The sequence below is a fragment of the Ascaphus truei genome, chromosome 4 (genome assembly GCF_040206685.1).
Source record: "Ascaphus truei isolate aAscTru1 chromosome 4, aAscTru1.hap1, whole genome shotgun sequence".
Classification (NCBI taxonomy): domain Eukaryota; kingdom Metazoa; phylum Chordata; class Amphibia; order Anura; family Ascaphidae; genus Ascaphus; species Ascaphus truei.
The window spans coordinates 217,596,391-217,621,053 of NC_134486.1; the positions used below are offsets into that span (position 1 = coordinate 217,596,391).

The window sequence follows — 24,663 nt, forward strand, 5'->3', positions numbered from 1 at the left end:
TAAGGGGTTTTAGTGTTAGGGTAAGGGGCTTTAGGATAATTGATTGGGGTAGCGGGTTTTTAGGGTAAGGCACTTCGCACTGAAGTGGCTGGCGGCGTGCGCTTCCGCTGGCGGGGTGAGTCGTGGCGAAGCGCCGGCGGCCATTTGGTCATGACAAAACGGCCATAATCAAATGTTCCCAGGTCGGCTTGGTTCTTCTGTATATACAGGAGGGCCCAAGTGATGCAGCGGGTTTCATTCTAAGGACCCGCCGCAAAGCGAAAATTGGTGGAAAGTGGAACCAGCGATTTTCGTTATGTGCGCATGCGGAGACCGGCAATGCGCCGTCTACGCATGTGCAACATCGGCAAAAAAAACATTCTGCGCATGTGCTACCCCGGACTGGCCCGTTCTGTGCATGCGCAGACATGGCGGCCCCTTTCTTGGTACCGGCGAATCGCCGAGAAGCGGGGCCTTACTGTAGTGTTAAGCATTGTTAAAGCAATAGGTTGCTCATATGAAAAATACAAAGGTTTGTTTAACCCAGTCACTTGGAACATAGACCTAATAACTTGGAATGTAACTTTGCATTAAAAAAACTATGTCTTTGAAAATGTTGCTTATCTTTTATAGGATATATCTTTGTAACAAAGAGAATGTATAATAGCGTCCTTTTTATCCTCTGAGTAGAAATTACTTAATTGTTCTCTGAAAGGATTTGCACAACTTCTGTATCACTGAAGAATGAGAACAAAAAAATTAGTTATTCTTTATTCATCACAAGCTGTTTTTAAGCAGCATTTAAGGTTGCAAAGAGAAGTTTTTGGCATTATCTCTATTAATAATGCTAAATAGTTTTCTTTGGCTAAAGCACCTTCAATGCTGTGGGGGTTGGTATGCAACATCTAAAAGAGATTGATAAACTTGGCATCTTGTATATATGTAAAATGTTCCCAAATGTGTGTGTTCTAGATACCGTTGTGTGTTGTTGACAATGGTCTCTTCTTTATTGTTTTGTCTAGCTGTACCAGTATAACCTGTGTATTTAAATTTCCTAAACGAAAGTTTATTTTGTATTTTACTTGGTAATATTGATGAGAAGTTTGATTTAGCCAAAAATGCCATTTAGATGTATTTCCAGAATTATGTGCGTCTTTCCTAATGTTGCCCTTATCTTCACTTCAACCCGCAGCTCTTGGTGCGGTTGGAGACAGGATATTGGCCCCCACTGATGTTTTAGTCTCTCTGGTGCTGGGAGAATTTCTGGGTTTAAGCTGCTGTACATTTTGTCTGTGCGGAGAGTACCCTTTCTGAAAGGGATTCTGATCAAATGGAAAATGCTGTGACTCATGCAAATTTCTTCTTGATCTGTTTGCTACAGGATGACTGGAATGAAATTGATGCAGTGAAAAAAAGAGATCCGCACAGTATAAATGGAGAAGATAAGACTGAAAATGTGGAGACCCTCCCTCCAGGTACAGATTTCAAAGACCAGACTGATGTGACACCATTGGCTAAATAAGATTGTTTAATATTGTATTGAGGTTTATGAATGCTTCTGAATTGTAACAACTATGGGGCTTATTCTATATATCTGTCAAAGCGGCCGATTGAGCCTTTTTCGGCCGACATTCTCCTGATTGGCCGTGTTGCCGGATATAGAATAAACCCATTAGTCAAAAGCTCCAGTTCTGCCAAAGTTAGGTCTTGTGTTCCCATTCCAGCTGGAAACTTCCTATGCTCTTAGATGTAAAACATTCAAGCCTTTAAACATATATGTTTATTATGTAACTTGTATGTATTGGTTTCAACTGACAGACTGGTGTGTGTGTGTGTGTTTTTTTTAAAATATAGGTTATTTTAAATATTTTTTTTACATTTTATCCTGACAATGTTTTTACCTGAAGTTTGAGCCTTTGTTTTTGCTTTTTTGCCTCCCCTTTTTTTTATTTGTTCTCCACAACCAAGAGAAAGTGTCTATAAATATGATTATCTTGTCACTGAGGTGGAACAAATACTCACACTCATTCAGAGTCCCTACTGAAAGTTAAAATTAGATTTTTATGCTTTAAATGCCAAAATGCTATGTTTGAATATAAATAGAGTAGCTAGCTTTAAATTAATGACTAGACATATTAATGCACAACAAGTACATAACCGTGTCCTATGCACAATGCAGGACACTCGTATATTAGTTTGCATAGCTGCTTTTTTTTAATGCTGCGGATACGCCCAATATCTTCACATATAATGCTTCCTCTGCAGCCAGGGATTCTGGGTAGTGACATGCAAATGAGCAATACGTGTCACTTTTTGCTTTTTACAAATTTATATATACACACATTTCTTTCATGCCATCTTGATCCATTGTTGTCAATATTTCAGTTTCCACCAAATTATTCTATAATATATCTAAACAAAAGTTTTATAAATGCTATACCATAAAGTTATACAAACGATATTCAATCTATGTGTCACGCCGGTATGCCCGCAGACCAAGCTAGACCCCAGTACTGAGGTGGGAACGGTATGATACCACTCACCCACAGCAGTGGGAGCAAGCTCGGAGTGTGGTATAGCGTTGCTGGGCCTGTTGGAAGAGTTGTTAGCATATACTTGCAACGCTTGGGGAATGTCCGTGAGAGTAGTCGTGTCCGTTTGCCAATGTTCAGGGATCCAGAGGGTAGAGTCGTCAGAGGGCAAGCCAGGTCCTAGGAAGCCAGAGGTCAGCGGAATCGTATGCGGAGCAGGGTTCAGAGGGATACCAGTGAGCAGAGTAGGAAGGAAATTGGAAACCGCGGTCACAGCAACTCCACCAGCCAACGTATTGAAAAAAGTAAAAAAAACTTTATTGAACCTTAGCAGTGAGCATCAGTACTATACACTCTGACGCGTTTCGTCCAATGCTGGACTTTATCGGAGTCGTGAGTAGATGACAAGTTGATTTTCTTGTTGTTGCAGTACACGGGGGTGGGGGTGAGGCTGCTAGGTACCGGACCGTGATTTACCTTGAGGTGTCTCTTCAGGACATATCTCTTTGTACCTCTACCGGATTAATACCCAGCCCACCACCCAGAAGTGTTTCTGTATTGGCTTATACAGCCTTATATCTCTAATACGTTCATTATGGTGTCTCCCTTCAAGACTCAAGGAAAGTAATTGTTTTTGCATTGGTAGTAGCCTCGGTATATTCATGGGTTAATACCCATATTTTTTCCAGTGAGCAGAGTAGTCCAGGGTAAGCGGGGGTCAAAGCCCGGGAAATCCAAAGTAACACAGGAGCAGGTAATCACAGGAGCACAGCATAGGTCAGGTACACACAGGGAAACAGGAACTATGCAGAGCGAGGAAGAGGTGGACAGACAGGGATTATAAAGGAAGGTGCACCAATAACAGAGAGGGGAGGAGTTAGAGCGAGAAGTGGGTCTATTTTGATCTGGTTTAAAACTGATTGGCCGGCGAAGCCGGCGAATTCAGTTGAACAGCAATTCTACTTGTTGCCAAGTAGAACAAAGAAAAACCAGTCAAACAAATATATAAATGAAACCAACAAGTGCACTGTAAAAAGAGCACTTAAAACAGAAGGGTTAATTCAAAAGAACCCATGAAGGGGGATACCGAGCAGAGCACCCCGCCTAATGCCCACTGCGAGGCAAACTCTGAAATCGTCCCAGTGGACTCGGCGTACGAATACTCTGCCCGAATACGGGAGTGCACCAGCGCCCGGAACATGACCACGATGTTCCTTGGGACCCCCTCCTCCAAACACTGCTTCCTGGTTCTACAAATGAACAGTAGAAAACCAGACTGTGTGGTGCTCTTAAAACGTAGACTCAGCAACTTCAATTATAATGTATAACATAGTGTTTGTCCTTGGAGTATCCCACATATAAATGGTGACCACCTATAGCATAAACACCTATTTCCACCAGGTATCAATAAACCGGAAGAGTATAACCCCAATTGGTAAATACTCACACTAGCTAGTGTCCAGCCAAATCATTGAATGGGAAAAAACGGTGTATAAAGAGTAAATAAACTCACTTAAGGCAGGTGGTCCTCCAGGGATTAACCTTCCTAGGTGCGTGCATCCGGTACTCCACAGCAAGGGCAGATATCCAGAAGGAGAATTGGAGCACAGCTACAAAAAAATGCTAGAGAGTGTTTCCCAAAATGAGAGGTTTATTATGGTCAGAGCATGGTTGACAGAAAAAATAGAGCCCTCAGGCCCCCACCTGAGGTGGGGGCCTGAGGGCTCTATTTTTTCTGTCAACCATGCTCTGACCATAATAAACCTCTCATTTTGGGAAAAACTCTCTAGCATTTTTTTGTCAACCATGCTCTGACCATAATAAACCTCTCATTTTGGGAAACACTCTCTAGCATTTTTTTGTAGCTGTGCTCCAATTCTCCTTCTGGATATCTGGTTCTACAAATGGCTACCCTAGCCAATGCCAGGAGCAGGTTGACTAGGAGATCCCTAGGCTTATTGTCTCGGGACACTGGGCACCCAAAAATAAAAAGATGAGGGGAAAAATGCAGCCAGAACTGCAGGAGAAGGCTCCTCAAGGTGGATAAGAGGGGCAGCAGTCTGGCGCAGTTCAAATAAATGTGATACACGGACTCCCGCTCGCCACAGAAGGGACAGGCGGCGGGGGAGTCCGTGAAATGTGCCAAATACTCTTCTGTGCTCAGTGCACCGTGGAGGACCCTGCAACTCAAATTCCCGGCGGGACGGGGAACCAAACCTAATAGAGTTCCTTCCACCGGGGTCTCTCGCCCTCGTTCGCAGGAAATACCCGCCTCCAGATAGTATCGGGCGGGTGACAAGGGCGAGGTAGTGCACTATATGGAGCACTAGAGAATACAGGACTTTCCTCGGCATGCCGCGGAAACATGTCGGGGACATATCCCCCAACCTGCTGAGGTTGGGGGAAAAAGGAGCCCGAGGGGGCTGCCGTGGATTTGGTTCCACGCAAAGATCCGGAGATCTGAAGTTGATAGGTTGACAAGGCTCTCCGGTCTGCAATACCCCCTCAATGAAGGTGCGTGAGTCGGGGTGGATGGCATCTTTAATCTCCCGGATCAAACGATGAGGGACGCGGGCAGTACGCAGACCCATATGGGGCGCGAGCACCTCTGCCCTTACCCAGTCTCGCTGCTCATAGTCCAGGAGATCCCGGACTCTGGTCACCTGCGCCAGGATTAGCTGGCGGCAAATAGAGGGTGAATCCAACATCCGAGCCCCCACTGCTGGATTATACAGCAGGGGCTCGGCGAGGAAATCAACCCCCACCGCCTGTTCCTTCCTGGTCGCGGAGACCAGTTTCCAGGCCTTAAGTAAGTCCCGGTAGTATGCCGGCAGCTCCGAGAGGTCTCTACCTAAACCCTCGGGCCTGATGATAAACAGTTGCCGGTCATACCTCATATTGCGCAGCTGGCAAAAGAAACTGGTTGCCAGCTGGCACCACTGCGGAGACGGATCTGCGAATAGCTATCTCTGCAGGTATTGGAGGCGGAAAGTGTGTAACTGGGAGCGGACACACCACTCTCTGTCCACCCTCCTCCAAAGGAAGGCACGCAACTCCCGCAGAGACCCAATGCTTCCCCATCCAGAGAAAATCCATCAACCTCCTCTGGATCTTGATAAATTCGGGGGTCGGACCCATGGCTATCAGCCGGTGCTATAGCTGCCCACTGGCCACCAGCTGGTTGATCACCAGGGTTCTTCCCCTGAGGGAAAGCATTCTCGACAGATACACACAAGACCCCAGACGAGCAATGACTCGTTCCTCAAGATCACTGAAGTTTTCTGGGGCCGGGTTCTCCGCAGCAGACAGGTAGACTCCCAGATATTTGAGAGTATCGCTCCCCCACCAGACATTACGAAACGTGGGGGGCAAAGAGTCCACCTGTAAGGGACCCACCAAAATGCCGGAGCACTTGGACCAGTTGATCCGAGCAGAAGAGGCCGCGGTGTAGACCTCTTGGCACTAGATCATCTAGGTCCTGGGCCACGAGGAGCACGTCATCGGCATAAGCCGACAGGACTACCCGCATGTCGGGCTCCCGCAGCACCAGCCCGGTGAGCCTCCTCCTCAGTAGGCAGAGGAAGGGCTCAATGGCCAGCGCGTACAGTTGCCCAGACGGGGCACCCTTGACGTACTCCCCGACCAAACACAAAAGGTGCTGTCAGGGACCAATTGATCTTCACCAGACACTCTGCAGAGGCGTACAGCATCTGGAGAAAGCCCACAAATTGTGGGCCAAAGCCAAACTTCCGCAGGGTCTGCATGAGGTAACGGTGATCCACCCTGTCAAACGCCTTCTCCTGATCTAGGGACAGGAGGGCGAGTGACAGACCAGTCCTCTGCGCGTGATGTAGCAGGTCCCGGACCAGAAAAATGTCATGAATACTCCGGCCCGGGACAGTATAGGACTGGTCGGGGTGAATCACCTCTGCCAGCACTGACTTGAGCCTCAGCGAGAGTGCTTTGGCTACGATCTTATAGTCCGTGCTTAGCAGTGAGACCGGTCGCCAGTTAGAGATCTGGCGGAGATCCCCCTTCTTCGGCAGCAAAGACAGTATTGCTCGCCGACACGAAAGGGGCATATCACCGGTCTCCAGGGCTTCGGCCAGGACCTCAGTGAAATCAGGTCCCAGCATCTCCCAGAAAAACCGGAAGAACTCCTCAGTCAGCCCGTCTAGCCCCGGCGTTTTTCCGCGGGACATGAGACTGAGGGCTTCAGAGAGCTCGGCCAGAGTCAAAGGTAACTCAAGCCGCTCCCTTCCACCCTCGCCGACCGTGGGAAGCCCCTCCCATAAGACCCTGCATGCGTTTGGCTGGATGGACTCCGAAGAGAAAAGGTCTACGTAGAATCTCCGGGTTCTGTCCCGGATGCTCTCCGGGTCAGTCAGAGGGGTACCGTCTTCTGCTAGCAAGCAGGTGATATGTTTACGGTTTCCCCTCTTTTTCTCCAGTGCGTAGAAGAGGCGCGACCCATCTCCCGAAGGAAGTGGATGCGGGATCGCACATACGCCCCCCGAGCTCTCCGATCTTCCAAGTCCCGGAGAGCGCACTTCCTCTCCACGTACGCACACTGCAGGTATTGGTCTCCTGCCACAGACAGCCGCTTCTCGAGATCGAGCACCTCTTCCCTAAGGGCCTCGATCTCAGCATCGCGCCGCCTGCTGGCACCTTTGGTGTACTCCTGACAAACGAGGCACAGATGAACTTTGCCCACGTCCCACCACTGCTCTAACGTGGCAAAGTCTGATCTGCAACCTCTCCAGGCCATCCAAAAGTCTCGGACCGACGTCGCAAACCCCTTGTCTTCCAACAACGTATTGTTGAAGTGCCAATAGGCAGCCGAGGGCGCTGCTGGTAGTAGCGCCACCGTCATGGACGCACAATTGTGGTCCGAAAACGGCGCCAGCCTAATGGTACTGGACTGGGCTCGCGACAGGCTGTGGCTGGATATATACAGCCTGTCGATCCGGGACCAGGACATCCGTTCACCCCTAAACACCCTAACATGGGTGAACTCAGTGGATGCCTCAGGATGTTGTTCTCGCCAGACGTCTACCAAAGAGTAGCGGGTGATGACCTCCCGCAAGGCCGACGCAGAACACGGGTATGGGTCCGGGCCATTCCGGTCTTTCAGAGCCTCGAGGGTGCAGTTGAAATCACCACTAAGCACCACGTGTTCGTCCGCGTCGACTGTCTCCAGGTATTCAGACATTCTGACGAAGAACTGCCTGGGGTACGGTGGCAGGAGCATACACGTTCAAGAAATTAAACGTGTAGTCCTCGTGCCGGACCCTGAGATGCAACAGGCGACCTGGAACAACAATTTTGCCAAGCAGTAGCTCTGGTTGAAAGGACTCAGAGAACAGGGTCACCACCCCACTAGATGACGAAGTGAGGTGGCTGAAAAAGACCTTGCCTCGCCACTCCAAATGCCAGCTGGCTTCAGCCTCTGGAGTGGTATGGGTTTCCTGCAGGAAGCTCACAGAATTCTTTCCCTTCTGTAAAAAGGAGAGTACCTGGAACCTGCGAAACCCGTCCTTACAGCCATTCATGTTAAGTGTACGGATGCTCAAAGCCATTGGTAGTCAAGAGTTTTGCTTTCCACAGGCGCTCAGGGTGCTACACCCCGGGAAGCCTTTATGTGGTCTCGCATCAATTTATGAAATTTCAGGACACGAAGATGGATAGGCCCAGAGATGTTGGCCTTGTGGTTAGCCCTGATGTATACTAAGAGAGAGTGGAGAATGACCGAGGCATCCTTCCACCTTCCAAGGGCCAACTGCACCTTCATGGTTCCGTGTTTGCAGAGGGTATCCTCCAGGAAACCATCTAGCTCCTGGGCAGAGATAACGGGGGTCAAAGAGTCCACCGCCTCCGCGGTGCCAGAGGACTCCTCACTGAGCCCCAACTCCCCGAGCTCCTCTTGACTGAAAAACTCAAGACCCCCCGCCCTTCCCTGCGGGGGCCTTTCTCAGCCTTAGAGTGGGTCCCCTCCTCTGTGTTTCCACGAGTGGGTCCACTATATCCTCCACATCCAACCCCGGGGTAGGATGTTCAGGGGTAGCTGGTGGCGGTATGGCGGAGGTAGCGGTCTCCCTAGTGTCCTCGGGGGCCAACGAGGCACACAGTGCCCTCCTGGTCTCCTCTACCGCCATGCGAACAAACGGGATGCCACGGGCGTTCGCATTAATCGCGGGAGGGCACTTTTCAGCAAGTACCCTATAGGGAGGGTCCAGCTCAGTCGCCTCCAACAAAGTGCCCGACCAAAACTCCTCACCAGGAGAGCTCACATCTGGCATCTCCCAGATGCAAAGTGAAGTGCTTGCTAAAACACCCTCACTCATCCATCCTTCAAACCCCCATCCACGGGGTCAGCCCTAGCCCATCCCCTTCTTCCGGTGACACAAACCGGGGCTCAGCCTCAGGTGTGCCACCCGAAGGCGGCACAGCCGGAGGGGGATCCTGGCCGACCTCCGAGTCCCCGAAGACAACTACGTCCGGCGCGGCAGATTCACCGAAACACAGGTCCCTGGGGGATGTTCTCCAACTGGGAGGGGTGTTGGAAGGCTCTCCAATTTCTAGGGGCAAGCCTCATATTGTTGAGCACTTTGATCTTCCGCCCCAGGGACTCCGGGTACTTCCTCCTGCATTCCCTCCAGATCTTTTTCGGGGGGGGGGGTCTGCATATCTATGGGGCCCGGCTCACACTGGCTAATCCTAACCTGTGGGCCGGACAGGGCCACCCTGTGCGGAATTGATGTTGCATTCCGCTTCGGAGACTTCTGAGGGTGAACGTAATACGGTTCACCCTCCTCGCCTTCCTCAATCACCCTCTTGTTATTAGTTTTAGATTTCTTCTTCCTGGGGATTGATTCCCCAAAAAAGGTACCGCTACCTCCTCAGCAGGAGCCTCCCACCGCTTCCCCGCACCCTGTACGATGTTTACATTGGGGGTAGGGTGCTCCTGGGGGGAGACAGCGACAACAGAGGGTGACTTCTTCAGGGTGACTTTTTTCTTCTCCCTCTTTTTTTGGGGGAGAAGTGCAGACGTCACCGCCCGAGATGGGGCAGCGACATCTCCTGCGGTCCCAGGGGGGACCTGGGCCCCCAAGGGCCCCACTCCGGTGGGCACAGCGGCACATGGTGTCTCCTCCCGGGGGGGGACAGCAACAACAGAGAGTGGCCGCTCCAGGGCGACCCCCTCCCTCCGCTCCCCGGGAGAGGTGCAGATGTCACTGCTCGAGATGGGGCAGTGACATCTCCTGCGGTCCCAGGGGGGACCTGGGCCCTCGAGGGCCCCGCTGTGGTAGGCACCGCGGTACCGGGTGTCTTGGCAGAGGGAGGGGCGGGTGCAGGAGCTGAAGTGGGATTTCTGTTCCCTTTGGGGCAACTCCTACGAGTGTGCCCCAGCTCCTTGCACAAAAAACACCTAACCCCCTCCGTGCCATAGAACACAGTGTATTGAATGCCCTCGTAGGGCACCCTAAAGGACTCCTCCACAGATTCTGTGCTCCCCGGCAGCAGCAGCTGCACCTGCCGCCTAAATGAGAGCACATGCCTCAGCGCCCTATCCCTGCAGCCCAAAGATAATTTTGTTATAGGAGACTTAATGTCTCCCAGGGTTTGCAGGTGCGGCCGCAAGAGGCTGTCTGGGATGAAGGGGGGCACATTTGAAAGGATGACCTTTGTGCCTAACCCCTCCATGGGTTCTATAGGGATGTAGGTCCCTCCTACATTGATGCCTTTCTGCACCAGGGTGTGGGTGGCAGCCAGCGTACGGAGGAAAAAAATGCCCCTCCCATACATTTTGCTGGCCGCCACCACAGCAGAGGGACCCACAACGTCTGCCACAGCCCTCACATAGATCTCCATGTTAAGGCCAGGTGACATTGGGCATCTCACCCCAAGCTTCCTGCGCACACCGGGCGTGGCCCCAGCATTGTTGTTGCTGGGGTCAATGCCTGAAGTTGTTACCTACGCCCAAGTTTGAGCTGGGGCCACGCTGCTAACAGGCGCTTGGGGAGGCGTGGCCAGGGCACTGGAAGGACCAGGCCCAGGGCTGTGGCTATGAATGTTGCTCCTAGGGGCCACAGTTTTTGGGGTCCGATGTCCGGGTGTGGCCCCCGTTGCTGCACTAGTCCTATTCCCCCCAGGCATGATAATATAAGCCTCTAAGTAAGGGGAGGAAGTAGTGCTTAAGGAGAGAGTGCAGAGAGGAACTATCCCTTTAAGAACTAATTAACTATCTCTCTGCAAAGGGAGGGAATGAAAACAGCTTTTAAAAACCTGCTGTAATCTTCCCTTTTCTTCCCTTAATATTTAACTCTCTCTCTTACAAGAAACCACACCACAATATTGAAGGTCTTAAAGTAAGACATAGAGCTCCCAAATGCAAATGAAAAAGAAACAAATCAGGCTTAAATTAAAGAAAATAGAAGTAAAATAAACAGCCAGGGGTGGGTGAGGTGAGAGGGGTTTGAGACTGCAGTTTCCAGCCAGCCAAACTGCAGCTTATGCTGGGTTAAAACACTGCAGCCTCTGGGTGAAAACCAAAAACGGGTTTTAAACCTGAAAATACACCCAAAACCCTCACAAAACTCACAGTATACTCCCCCACAGTTCCCCACAAAATTATAACAAATAAAGAAGGAATACAACCTGATTCCACAGCAAATGCCTGGGAGCTCTGCATGCACGCTTCTGAGTGAGAGAATTGGGAGAAGCTGGAGATAGGTCAATGGAAGAAGAGGAGGAGACAGAAGGGGCAGTCAGGGGAATGGCCTGTACAGCTTGGGAGGCGGAGACAGGGGGAACCTGATAAGAAGAGTCTGTGCGCGCGCCCCCTGTAAGCTGGGGATACGCACGCAGAGGCCGCAACATGGACGCGGCCCGCACGGAGCAGGGAAAGACCGCAGGAGGGGGACGGAGCCACGAGGGAACGCGGCCGCGCGATGGCCAGCAAAGGCAGAGAGGAGCATGCACGCGCGTCCCCCGTGGGCTGAGGGGGTGCACGCACCGGACGCGTCACCAGGCGCGCGGAACGCCGAGGGCATCACGCGAGGAGGAGGCAACGGGACGGATAGCACCACAGGGGAAAGTAAAGGAGCTACCGCGGGGGAGAGGGAGCGGGGAGGATTAAAGCAGGGGCTAAGGGAGCGCATGAGTATGCGAGACCTGCGGGGAACGCGCTGCGGCAAGGGGAGAGAGGTAGAAGATGGAGAGGAGTGTGAAGGAGTAGAAAGGGTAACAGGAGATGGGAGAGAGGGACAAGGAGAGGAAGGAATCTCCTGAGTCGTCACACTATGGAAGGAGCAGGAAAAATGTATCCAGCTGCAGACCAAGCAATACTGTATACTACATGTGTTTTTTTTTTTTTTTTTTTTTTTTTAAATCAATCTGTTCTGTACTATGACAAACTACTTGTAGCATTTTTTTTTTAAACAAAGCTGAATGACATTTTAAATGTATTTAAAGTAACACACCCTTTTTTGTTTCTATAGCAACCATTTGCTATAGTAACATAGTTCTGGTCTGTAACTGTTGCATACGCCTATAATATATATTATCTCTAACTGTGCATGCTATATCTTGTATATAACGTATACTCTGCTCACTTATGTAACTGTATTTGTAACCATGTACTATTTGTCAACGTAATTTTATGCCCAGGACATACTTGAAAACGAGAGGTAATTCTCAATGTATTTCTTCCTGGTAAAATATTTTATAGATAAATATAAATACATTTACAAAGTCACATCCCCTTCTTCTGAAACCGGCTTTGGGACACCCCTTTTTGAGCCCTGCCCTCTCTAGCAGTGCACAAGCTCAATTGTATTTAGTGCAGCCTGGTCATATGATCTTCCCCACAGAACTGTGTCATACTAATATGCACATGCGTTCCACTGACTGCAGAATACGCCTCTGCAGTCATTTAGTGAACCCCCAAGCCAAATATTTGCCGATCGATCACAAGAGAACGGATCCATTGGCAACTTGGCTAATTACTTATAATTGTGTGGATTGCATTGATGCACATATTAAAGGGAAAACAATGGCAACTTGGACTGCTGCTTTAAGAGCAAAAATAGACGAGTACAAAACATTTGTTGGGTGCAAAGAAAAAACTCACCACCGCTCATCAAACGGTATATGTCCAATGGGTTGCTATCACAAGATTGAGCAATAAACCAATCTTCCAACGTTTAACCTTGACAAAGGTCCATTATGAGATCGAAACATTGGGAGATTGTGCAATAAACCAGCCTTTTGATCGCAACCCTGGTGTACATACTCTTTTTGGACAATCTATGGAAGGACCACATATGGCTCTTGTTCCTAAGGCCGAGTCCCTGGTGATCACGGCGGCGCGTGCGGGCCACACACCACAGCACAGCCCTCTATGGGCCAGGCCCCAGTGGCTGTGTGTGTTTGGGTGCGCAAAGCGCTGAGACGTGTACTCTGGCAGGGAAGACAAGAATTTTGTCTTCCCGTGTCGCGACGCTGTCACGTGGCCGCGCGCAGCCAATGACAGAGCGGATATGCCCCATCATGGCCGCGGCCCCGTGATGGCCCGCTCTTGCGCTTTCCCTAGATCTCCCTACAGACTGCCGATCGCAGCGGTAGTCGCTGCACGCGCCGCCATGCTGCCAGGCGTGCGTGCAGCAGGGAGGACTAGGGCCGTAGCCGGTGGCTTGGTTCATAGTTCTTGCTGCTGCGCGTGGGGGCACGCAGCTGGCTTTGTGTGTGGCGTGCACGTTTAGTTTGTAGGCTGCAAGAGGTGACACGTGCGGTTAGCGGGTGTGACTCTGACGTCACAGCGTTAGGCCGTGCTGTGATTTGCGGCGTGGCAGCAGCGCAAAAATACAATATCATTGTAATTTCCCTGGTCTGCCGCGCCACCGCTTACGGCCGTGTGCGCGCACGTCCCTTGTATAGAAACATCTGGCTAAACACAACCAATTCTAATTGACGCACACGCCACTATTTTACAGGCCTACGGTTGCCTCTGACAATCTTATGTCTTGGGCTCGTAATATACTGTGTGTGGCTGTGCGCACGTGCGTGCCGCACACTTTTTGTGTGTATAGAGTCCGTGCTGCCGGGAGCGACATGCTGGGAGGGTAGTGTGTGTGTGTATGTGTGTGTGTGTATGTGTGTGTGTGTGTGTGTGTATGTGTGTGTGTGTGTATATATATATATATATATTCATTACTTTCCTCATCTTCCCCCCTGTTGGCCAGTTCCACGCTCACTGCAGTGCGCGCGCAACCCTATTATAGAAAGGCTGACTAACTTCAGCCAACTATAACTGCCGCGCGCACAGCGCAGCAAGCGCACGCAGTATAGAACAGCCCTTAAGCTGGTGGCCTTCTTGTATTTAATCATGTTTTTTGTTTGTTTTTCATCATACTTAATCAGAGATGAAATGTAAAGCTACCAGCGGTGCCTTTTTGTTGGTGTTAGTTAACAGTTGCTGTTTTTCTGTGCAAGTTGCAAGACAAATTTGTACCCCAATACAAAAAAAACCTATCTTGCTGATGCTTAGAAGGGACCAAAGTTGTATATTATTTCTTAACCTCCGAAACAAAATCAAAATAGATTTTCAACTTTCAATTTCACATTACAAAAGAAAAGCAATAGCCTATGCACTCAAGTCCTATTTGTTTTGTGTGTGTCAGCCTGTGCCCTCAGGCAGACTACTTTTATCCACTCTTAAGGGGTTAGCAGTGATGCTGCTGTTATGTTTTACAAAAGGACATTTCCGCGGTGCCGATTAACAAATCCTTTGTGCAAAAACAGCTTTCTGCCTTGGGGCAAAAAAAACTAAATACTTCTCTCAAAGTGTAGTCTCCCAATATCCATTAACGATAAAAACCTGTGCAATTGCAGCCTATTTGGAGGTTATATGCAACAAAGCAGGTGCTTATTTGGACAAGCACCATACATGGGGTGCACTGTATTCTGAACATCTTATCAGGTCCTGTGCTTAATATATTCTATAGCATCAAATACTTTTATTGGTACCTACTGTCACCTTTTACTGTCGTTTTTTTTTTGGGGGGGGGGGACAAATAGTTTGTTATATTGAATATTATTTTTGGTCTTTTCCTTTTCATTATTAACTGGTAAGCTGGTGTAATAATATTCCAATATTTTTTTTTTTTATGTAGATGTAGCAGGTTGATTTTGGTATACTTGATATAAGTGAGCACAAGTGGCTCTGTGATGTATTTGTGGGATTGTGGCCCTGTGATTGGCTGATACAGAGGATGATAGTATCAGAGCATTCTTGTGCCTCCATGGAAAGTGTGGATGGAACCTTCTGACTTGCACATGCTCTTCCCTGCATTAAATTCGATCACACCTCACCTATGACATTCTACTCTCTGTCGAATGTTCAATCATGATGCCATTCACAACTGTTTTAGTCCTGGTGCTTACTATTTGACTTCAGCTCAGGGTGAGCAGAAACATATTTTTAGAATATTTTACAATTCTGCTTCAGAGGTTCTCATGGAGCCACCCCTGGGGTGAGATTCTAGCAGCACATTTGTTTGCTCTGCTCTCCTTGGCAGCCTTCAATAAGGGGAAAGCCACAATGATCTACCCATTTACAAGAGCGGAAGCTTGAGCACAGGTAGAAAAAGTCACTTGTGCAAGTTCACATATTGAATAGGGCTAGAATGAAAACAATACTTGTCTATCAGAGTGAAAACCGTAACATTAGTGATTTAAAGTTGCTGGTTTTGCATATACAAAGTATACATTCTCTCTTTTTTACATATTTCAGGAGTTTTTAAGACCGCAGTTCCTTCATTGTCAATGCTCTCGTTCTCACTGTTTCACGCATTCCATACACAGGCTCATCACTTCCTTACGAGGGCATATGTGTTGCAATACATTCACACAGACTACCTGTTATTAACTGATCATGCAGTGCTAGTTGGGATGTTGATGTTCTTTTTGCTCCTTTCAGGAAAGGTACGGTGGCAAGACTTTGACCAGGAAGCGTACGTTGGAGTCACTGTAGTTCGGCCTGGGCAAGATCCTTATGCTCGGAACAAATTCAATCAGGTGGAAAGCGACAAATTGCGAATGGACAGGAGTGTTCCGGACACCAGACATGATCAGTAAGTATGAAAGCGCAGAGGAAGCACACAAAGTCAAGTTCTAGAGTGCCCTTCTGTATGTGTTTAAACCCTCTGTAAACCTTCATAAAAAAGTACAGAGAGATTATAAATAAATTCAACTTGGGTTTTGGATATGCAGCGAAAAAGAAACACCCAGACACTGTATTTCCATTTGTGCTTTAAATATCCGTATACTTAACGAGATTTTTTTGAAGGCAGAAACACTGACGGTAACAACTTCATTAAAAATAACATTAAACAAAGCAGAGGATTCACTAGTCTCAAACACACCCTGCAGATTTTTGCGACCAACAGTGCAGTGTCCCTTCCTCCGAGGAGTTAATCGCATCTCCCAATGTTCTTCATGTAAGTAGCCAAAAACAGAAATTGCATAAAATAGATATAACTCCATAAACAAGCAGTACTATGATCAAACATCACGTTAGTCAAAAATAATCCAATAATCATCTCGTGAGGGATATAGGTTCAATACATGTCTAATGAAAAGATGCATAAAATGCATCGGGAATAGTTTGGAGGCAGTTTTATCCCCCTCCTGCACATTACTTGGTTTTTAATTTAATTTTACTTGTTCGTATATCTGGACAATCTGCTTGTTTACTGTGATTTGCTTGTCCAAATAGTACTTGAAGCTTATTAGCCTTTTAGACTCTGGGCCTCATGCAGAGAGCAGCGAATTTTAGAATTGGAGAGGGGGGAAAATTTTAGCTTTTTTGGAGAATTTTTTTCTCCATATGCAGAAAGGGCAGAAAACTGCATTTACAATCCTTTCTGCATATGGAGAGTTTCAACCAGCGCTATAAGCGCTGTTGAAACTAGTGGGGAAAAAAACGCGTTTTTTTTTTTTCCCTCCACCGGCCGCGGAGCGCCAGCTGCTTGGTGGAGAGGAAAAATGTTGAAAATCGCGCCATTTTTTTGGCGCGAACAGCCACTAGATGGCGATCGCGGCTCTCTGCATACGGCAGAAAAAAAAACTGGAGAGATTAGAAACTCTCCAGCCGCGCGGCGAATTTCAAGGAAAAAAAAAAAATGGCGCTTTTTTCAAATCTCGCCATTTTCGGCTGTTTTTAGCGCGATTTTCGCCGGAAAATGGCGAGATTGCTATTAGCGCTGTTCTCTGCATGAGGCCCTCTATCTCCATAATTTAGTTTTGCATTCTGGGCACTGGACTTTTTATTTTACTGTGGAAAATGGAGTATAGCAGAAGCAACGAGAGTAATGAATGGAATGGGCATCTTGGCCTATTTAACACTTCACTGGTCCCCCTCTAAATGTCTTGTGTCGTTTTTAAATCTGAGCCACGTTTACTGTAAGATTAGTATTTTGAAACTACTGCTATTTATAAATCTATTGAACCACTACAGCTAAGCCTTAACAAACCATATAATGGATTTTTGGGGGTTAATTTTAATTCCATTTCATTTGCACAGACTGTAGATACTTCCATTTCATGCACCATTGCTATATAAATATTAAAGATTACTTAAGCTCTTCTTGTCAGATGCTAATCCAGGATGTGATAAACTCTCAATGCACCTGCTTTATCCCTTGCTGCATTTTTGTGTTTAATTTGCAAAGGTCTTAACCTTCGCATTGTGCACCAGCAGTATTTGGATTAGGGAGTAGTAGAACTAAGCAAAGAATTAAAATATACTGCTGATCTGATTCACAGCTTAATTCTGAATGTATTTATCACATTTGCTGAAATGAAAAACTCAGGGTCCATCTTTTTTTTTCTTTTCCAACTTGTACCAGTATTTTATTATTTTGGCAAAACATAAAAATAGGGAGGGGGGTGCATAACACAAAAGGATGGGGGGGGGGAGTAGGGGGTTGCATCCACTTGGACGCCAAGCAGAGAGCATACAGTCATTCGTATACATAAATAGATCCATGTTAGTGTCTTTTCAGTCTGTGTGGGTAGTGGTCAGGTTGGGTTTTACCATTCATAAGTCTCCCAGGGGTCCCAAATTGTTAGAAATCTGTTGTACCTGTCATACACTAGGCTAGTAAGTCTCTCCATGGTCATTATATGGTTCAATTTGTGCTTTACTGCTGTAGTGGGAGGGGGATTGTTCTTTTTCCAATAGTTTGTGATCAGTACCTTAGCTGCTGAGAGAATTTGTGTTGTTAAATAATCCATATTCCTCTCCAAGCTCTCTGTTGGTTTAAAGAGAAGCACGGGTCCATGTCCCATGGCAGATCTAATCCTAATACCCCTTTTATTCTTCTAATCTGGGGTCCATATTTTTCTGTTTTATTCCCAAATACTTTAGTAATGTCTGAAATAACAGAATCTTTCTAGACCTGAACAATAATATGCTAATAAATAATGCAATTATATGTCTAAAATATGTTTGACGTTTAAAATGTTAACATGTGTAAAATACACCTAGTATGGACAATAATTGAGTGATGTATTAATGGCACCTTGTTGACTGTCTCAGCAGCCAGGATTGCAGTGTGTGTGCTGCATACACTAAATGATGAGATATACTGTACTAAGTATTGTACAACATACTGACACAAAGAATCCTTGCATGGTAGAGCTTACTTGCAGTCTGTTCAATGCACAGATGGATCAAGTGACTTTGCCCAAGGTCACCCACAGTTAACCATAAGCAGGTCTTGTAAAACCCTTTTTCCTGGAATGGGAAAAAGGAGGGGTGATGTGCAAGTAGTGGCCCGCAATGCCTTGCATAGCACTACTCAAGGCATTGTGGGGAGTGACTTCAGGAAGCAGAGCAGGGATTGACAGCTGTTCTAACGCTGTTCTTCTGTGCATGTGGTGGACTAGTGACTTTTTTTTCTTGATTTGGTGAACCACAATGGAATCAAGATTTCTCCTATTGTGGTCTTACTACCGCCCGATTCGTTAGAGGGTGCTAATCGTAGCACACCTTCACTGACATTCAATTTTTAATTGTCGTTAAGGTGTGCTGTAGCTTAGCACTCTAGTGAATCTCTACCCATGATAGAAGTAGAACTTTTAGAACATAGTGGCTAATCTAAATGACTCGAATTTTTACAATGTCTTCTGTATGTTGTAGAACAAATTCTAGCATAAACACCGCCTATAATGTACACTAAGCCAAAAAGCAAAAACTATTTCTAAGCTTATCCGCGTAATTTTCTTTTAAAGTAAACCTCATTAAAGTTGTCAATGCGTTTGCTTCCATATTATGAACAAGGACAGCAACTTTATCACTCACACTCTACGGCTATTAGGTATTGATTGTATCACTAGGAAAGGGAGATACTTTTAGAGGACATAATCAAATCAGACAAGCTATTGTATATTACAAAAATGTTCTGTCGATAGTGAGGTGATAAAGGCAGTGTCAAATCTCCCTACCATCAAATACAGAATAAAGTATGTCCCCATAAGACGACATATTGGACTTGCAATAAAGTGAAGTCACTTATACTTGCAGGTGTTACGCCTAATCCAACATTGTGAGTTAAGAATTCTGTAGTGATTGCTTCAGTTTAATGATGTGGGCTGCTGGCTATATGTGTTTCCTGTTCGTTACATCAATATTTCTCGGCAATTTAAAATTTCTGGAAGGTCTGGCATAATAAGTATGTTATAGGGATAAAAGCGTAAGAGTAAAAAGGTAATTTTTTTTAAAGTGGTAAGAAGATGGATAAGGTTTAGCAGGCTCATGTTTGAATATGAATAAGTGTTATATGCCTTTCTTCGGCTAACATTTTAGCCGATGTTTGTTAAGGCCACTTTTGTGTTTGGATATAATTGTAAAATGCCTACTGAGACTTACAAAAGTTTACAATCTTGATCATGAGACTCTTCTTGGCATAAGCCTCTGGTCGTTCACAATGTAGACTGTGGGCATCATATGCACAGTCTTTAATACTGAAGAGTGCACTTTCTATGGCTAACAAGGAGAACAGTGGTATGTTTATGGTATTTAATATTGAATACAGTAGCTTGTGAGTTAAAAAATTCAGATCCTCCCATGACAAATAAAATCAATTTTGATTTGTAGACACAATAGCACATACAGTGGCATAGCTAGACATGTGCGGGCCCCCGGGCAAAAATTTTTTTCAAGGCTGTCACGGGAGACCAGGCAATTACACCTTAATACCAGGATCATATCACTGAGCAAAACAAAGCAGTAAAACAAATGGTCATTTATTCCATTGAAACAGACGTACACACAGTGGATTACAATAAACATGAGAAAACACACTTGCTCACTGCTTAAAAAACGTTAGAGAAACGTAGAAACTGAAAATCTGAGCTGCGCAAGGGTTTTTTAAAACCTCTCAATTTCATTCACAGAAACCTACTGCCCAATCAAAAGCGTGAGAAATTTCTCAGTAGCCAATCAGAGCAGGGCTCACCTGGATGATGATGTCAGAGGCAGGGGGCGTGTTGAGCCATCTTGAAAAAAACCGTGTGGGCTGGAAATATGAATCAACCAATGGGAAATATTCCCACAAGCAGCAACTTCCCCCCAGCTAACCTCTTGCCAGCTCCGCTAAGTCTGGTGTCACAATCAGGGCCCCAATGGGCTGCCCTCTGTTCTCTAGAACTGACACCTGGCCTTTCCTGCTCACCAAATGGTTCTCCCACCTCCACATCCTGGATTTCCTTTCAAGCCAGAAGGCTAGGTATTGACATCATGTCTCCTGTGCAGGGATTTTTATACAAACAGTATAACACCCTCTGAACCTTACTTTAATAAAGTACTAGCTGAGAGACCCGGCGTTGCTCGGGATGTAATGTTCCTGCTCTCCTCTCTCTCTCTTTCCCTGTCTCCCCCCCTCTCTCTTCCCCTGTCTCCCCCCCTCTCTCTCTTCCCCCCTCTCTCTCTTCCCCCCCTCTCTCTCTCTCTTCCCCCCCCTCTCTCTCTCTTCTCCTGTCTACCCCCTCTCTCTTCCCCTGTCTCCCCCCTCTCTGTTTGTCCCCCGTTCCCATCAATCCAGCCCCCCCCCTTTACAGGTCCGGTCCCCCGACCCCTTTCCAGCTCCGTTTCCCCCTCCTTTACAGCTTCATATGTTGTGGTGTGTGTGTCCCTTCTCCCCCCCCCCCTGCTTTTTCCTCTGCCCTGTCGCGAAGGGGGGTGGGGGTGGTTGTTGATACCTGCTCGCGCTCCCGGCTTCCCGGCCTGGCCGCTGGTCCGGCCGGGGGGGTCGATACCTGCTGGCGCCGCCGCGGGTGGGGATGGTGGTTGTGGTGACAGCTGCTGGCGCTACCCGTCTTCCCGGCCGCGGGGGGTGGGGGGGTTTAATGAGGTACCTGTCAATTTGTGTGAGGCGGTGGCGTCGGTTACGTCTTCCCGGCCCGGCCGCGGGGGGGGGGGGGGGGGGGTGGAGGAGGAGAGGGGGGATGATGCGGTACCTGGCAACGTGTGAGATGCGTCGGTCAGTGTGTCGGCGTCGGTTACTCGGCGGGATTCGGTGTGTCGAGAGGTGAGGTGGAGGAGGGGGGGCGTTTGAGGTGAGGCTGTGGCGCCGAGGGGCGTGTGCCGCTGGCCCCATGGTGCACAGGCTGGGGTTTGCTGTGGGTGGGGGGATGTGAGGAGAGGTGAGGCGGCGGCGGCGGCACCGAGGAGCGGGCAGCGTTGCTGAGTGTGACCAATGAGGCATGCGGTCTGTGTGTGGGGGGGCGGGGGGGTGTGAGCGGGTGGGGGGTGAGGGAGAGCGCCGGGTGAGGGAGTGGCCTATGGGTGGTGAGAGCCGTGGTGAGGTGAGAGTCCCCCGCTGTGTCCCGGGCGCTCGCTCCACTCCCCCGCTGACTGTAGCGGCGGCGATTGGGGGTGGGGGTGGGGGTGGTGTGTGTGTGTGTGTGTGTGTGTGTGTGTGTGTGTGTGTGTGTGTGTGTGTGTGTGTGTGTGTGTGTGTGTGTGTGGCCCGTCACTCCGCCTCAGGCCAATGAGAGGTGTGCGGGGGCGGGCGGGCGGGCCGAGGGAGCAATCTCATTGGCCTGAGGGACACAGGCCATGCAGACATACAGTGCTTTCAGAAATATATAGTAGATAAACCTTGGGGACGCCCATAAACAGGTCAGGTTTTAGTATACTTTACAAGGGACTTCCATAACCCACAACCCAATACCGGTTCTGTGACACCTTGGCACAAACTGAGGTACCCCTATGTTACCTAGGGATCCCCGCAGCTACAGGAACACTTTCCATCCCTGTGCCTCATGTTTCTGTGCACAAAGCATACATGTACTTAACACACTTTGTGTAATAAAATATACCTTACACTTTTATGCTGCTAAAATGTCTAAATCTTTTTGGTGATGAGGGATAGAATGAGAACTTGTACTTTTTAGTCCCACTAGCCATATTCCTAACACTCTACAAAACCTGACTTTAGACTTTAATAAAACCTCACAGTCTTATATATAACTGGAGCACCCCATGAACCCCTATACTGGGTTCAGGGTGATCTGGACATTAACCCCCCTTCTACTAGGAGCCCCTTGACTGGTTCCGTGACACCTCACTCCCCTATGCCCCTTTTACGTTTCTGGGTTGTGCTGAAGCAGGGAACTTAGTGGTGAGTCACACCCTATACAGCTTCTGGGTGACCTGGACGTTAAATGAGTACCCCCCCTAACCTAGGGACCACTTGACTGTGTCAGGGACACTTCACATCCCTATGCCCCTTTTATCTTTCTGGTCTGTGCTGAAGCAGGGAACTTGGCGGTGAGTCGCGTAACTGTTTTCAAGGGAGGATTTTGACCAGAGGTCTGTGCCTATATGTCCCCATGGGATCTGACTTGATTCCCGGATACATTTTTGGGGTGTGCCTATATGTCCCCATGGGATCTGACTTGATTCCCGGATACATTTTTGGGGTTGGCCAGCAACTCTGGGCCCCGTCTAACTAGACACTATGTGACAACACTTTTACCACAAAACCCCCCTTGAAACTCATAGCCAGTGAAATTCTTTATTGGTGCACAATCACATAAATTTCATGTACAAGCAATGGGTCCAAGAGCTGACAATCTAAACCCACAAATATGGTTCAGAGGTAACCAGCTGGGCATAATACCTTTATTGATGGCCTGGTTACCCCTTCACTGTCTCAAGGGCCCCATTATATGTGAACATATACCGTAGATTCAGGAGTTTCCATTGCCCCCTCTCCCTTCCCCCCCCCCCCGCATGTTGGCGGCCCTGCGAGCCCCCCCTGTATTTTACACTTCCTCACTCTGTTCTATTCACCCCTCTCCTCGTGTTTCTCTCCCCCCTCTTACACCCTCTCCCTCACTAGTTCCCTTTTCCTCTTACACTCTCTACCCCCCCCCCCCATCCACAATCAATTCAGCTCCCTCAATCCACTCCACCCCTTGGCCACACACATATTAGGCTGCGGTCCCAGTCACTGCCACAGCGAACGGTGCGGCGTGCGCTGTGCGTGTAAGCACCGCCCCTCAATGGGGGACGGCCCAGTACGCACCTTCACGCTGAAGGTGCAGCCGCGCCGTGCTACAAGTTTTTTTTAAACTCAATGAAATTGAGTTTAAAACTTGCGACGGAGGCCACGCCCCCACCGGCGGTTCACCCAATGAGGGCGAACCAGCCGCGTGATGTAATGGGCACGCCCCCGCAAATCCCCGACCACGCCCCCTCCCGTCGCAAGCTCCCTCTCTCCCCTCAGATCGCGGTTAGCGCTGTGCATGCGCCGTCCCCCCGCCGGGCGCGCGTGTCACAGACATGACTGGGACCGCAGCCTTAGACTTACCACCTAAACGCACACTACAATACCTCCCCCCTCTCCCCCCCAACACACACACAAGTGGTTGAAAAACACTGGTGTACAGTACAGTATACTGCACAGTAACTTCTTTTAATACAGTTAACTATAGACAATTGTGTAAAGAATGTCAAACTATTTTAAAAATGCAACAATAAAAAGATTGTCATGTTACCTCAATTGCTTGCACTGAGGTGCTCACAGCGCACTGACAGAGCAAACTGTAACTGAAAAATGTACACACAAACACACACAGTATACTGACACACTGAAGCACATTGACAGACTGAAACACACACAGGAAATTGGCACACAAACACACACAAACAACCAAGTGACATACAAATACACACACATATCTTCCCACAGCAGCACATGGTAACTCCTCCCGCTGATGTCACTGAGAGCAGAGGCGGGCAGAGCTCTGCAGCTTTCTGCCTCAATTCCACGCCCGCCTCGGCTGCCTGCTCTCTGCAAACCCCCCCCCTCACAGCTCCCGATCCAGCAAGTTGCTGTTAAGGAGCCCGGAGGAAGAAGGGGGTCCTGAAATGGGGCCATCAGCTAGACTACTGGGCCAAATGTCTTGGCTCTCCTCTCTGTCGGCGACCCTGAGCGGGCCCCCCCCCCCCTCCCCGAGAGCACGGGCTCCCGTGCTTAGCCCGGGCTATAGCTACGCCCAAGAGCACATATTAACTAAGTGGTGTTGTGCCAAAAGGCACCTTCTGGTGCCAGAAACCACCTAATGGTCCTTTCAGTTGAATGTGACGGTGTGTTGTGTAGGACCTGTTAACTGTGCCCACCTTCTTATTGTTCCGTGACACGCAGGAGATTTAAACATCCATCCCTCCTGCCCCCCTGGAGGGGATGCCACCGGTGCGACCTTCAGTGAAAAGTACCTCTGGAAACAGTGGTCCGCGTAGCGGAGATGAATGCGTCTCAGCTCCAGGGTCCCTCTGCTTCTCATTCCCGTAGGGGTAAAACAGGAGAGGGCTGGGGCAGTCAAAATGAAAATAAACAAAGTAGGGGGAACTGCACCTTTAAGGGCCCATTTAAGTGGATGGGCTGTAAGGAATGCAAAGGCTAGCAATGTTTAGTATATCTGAGACAAAATACATTATACAGTATGTCTGTATTTTATTTCTTATTTTAATTAAGTTGGTAAAAATATAGTTGTCGGTCAACAAACACACAGGTACCCAGCAAGCTCTCAGAACCCCCCCCAAATTACCACAACGTGTGTGTGTGTGTGTGTGTGTGTG

At 48.3% G+C, this 24,663-nt stretch overlaps 1 protein-coding gene across 2 annotated transcripts in view; it reads left to right on the forward strand.

The window, feature by feature from the left end:
- GALNT2 (polypeptide N-acetylgalactosaminyltransferase 2) overlaps nt 1-24,663 on the forward strand; it is a 363,681-nt gene that overhangs the window by 104,277 nt on the left and 234,741 nt on the right. For both annotated transcript variants that reach the window (XM_075596873.1, XM_075596875.1), the window contains exons 2-3: nt 1,361-1,454; nt 15,490-15,643. In XM_075596873.1, coding sequence (XP_075452988.1) covers nt 1,361-1,454; nt 15,490-15,643 — 248 coding nt within the window. The remainder of the gene's footprint in view (nt 1-1,360; nt 1,455-15,489; nt 15,644-24,663) is intronic.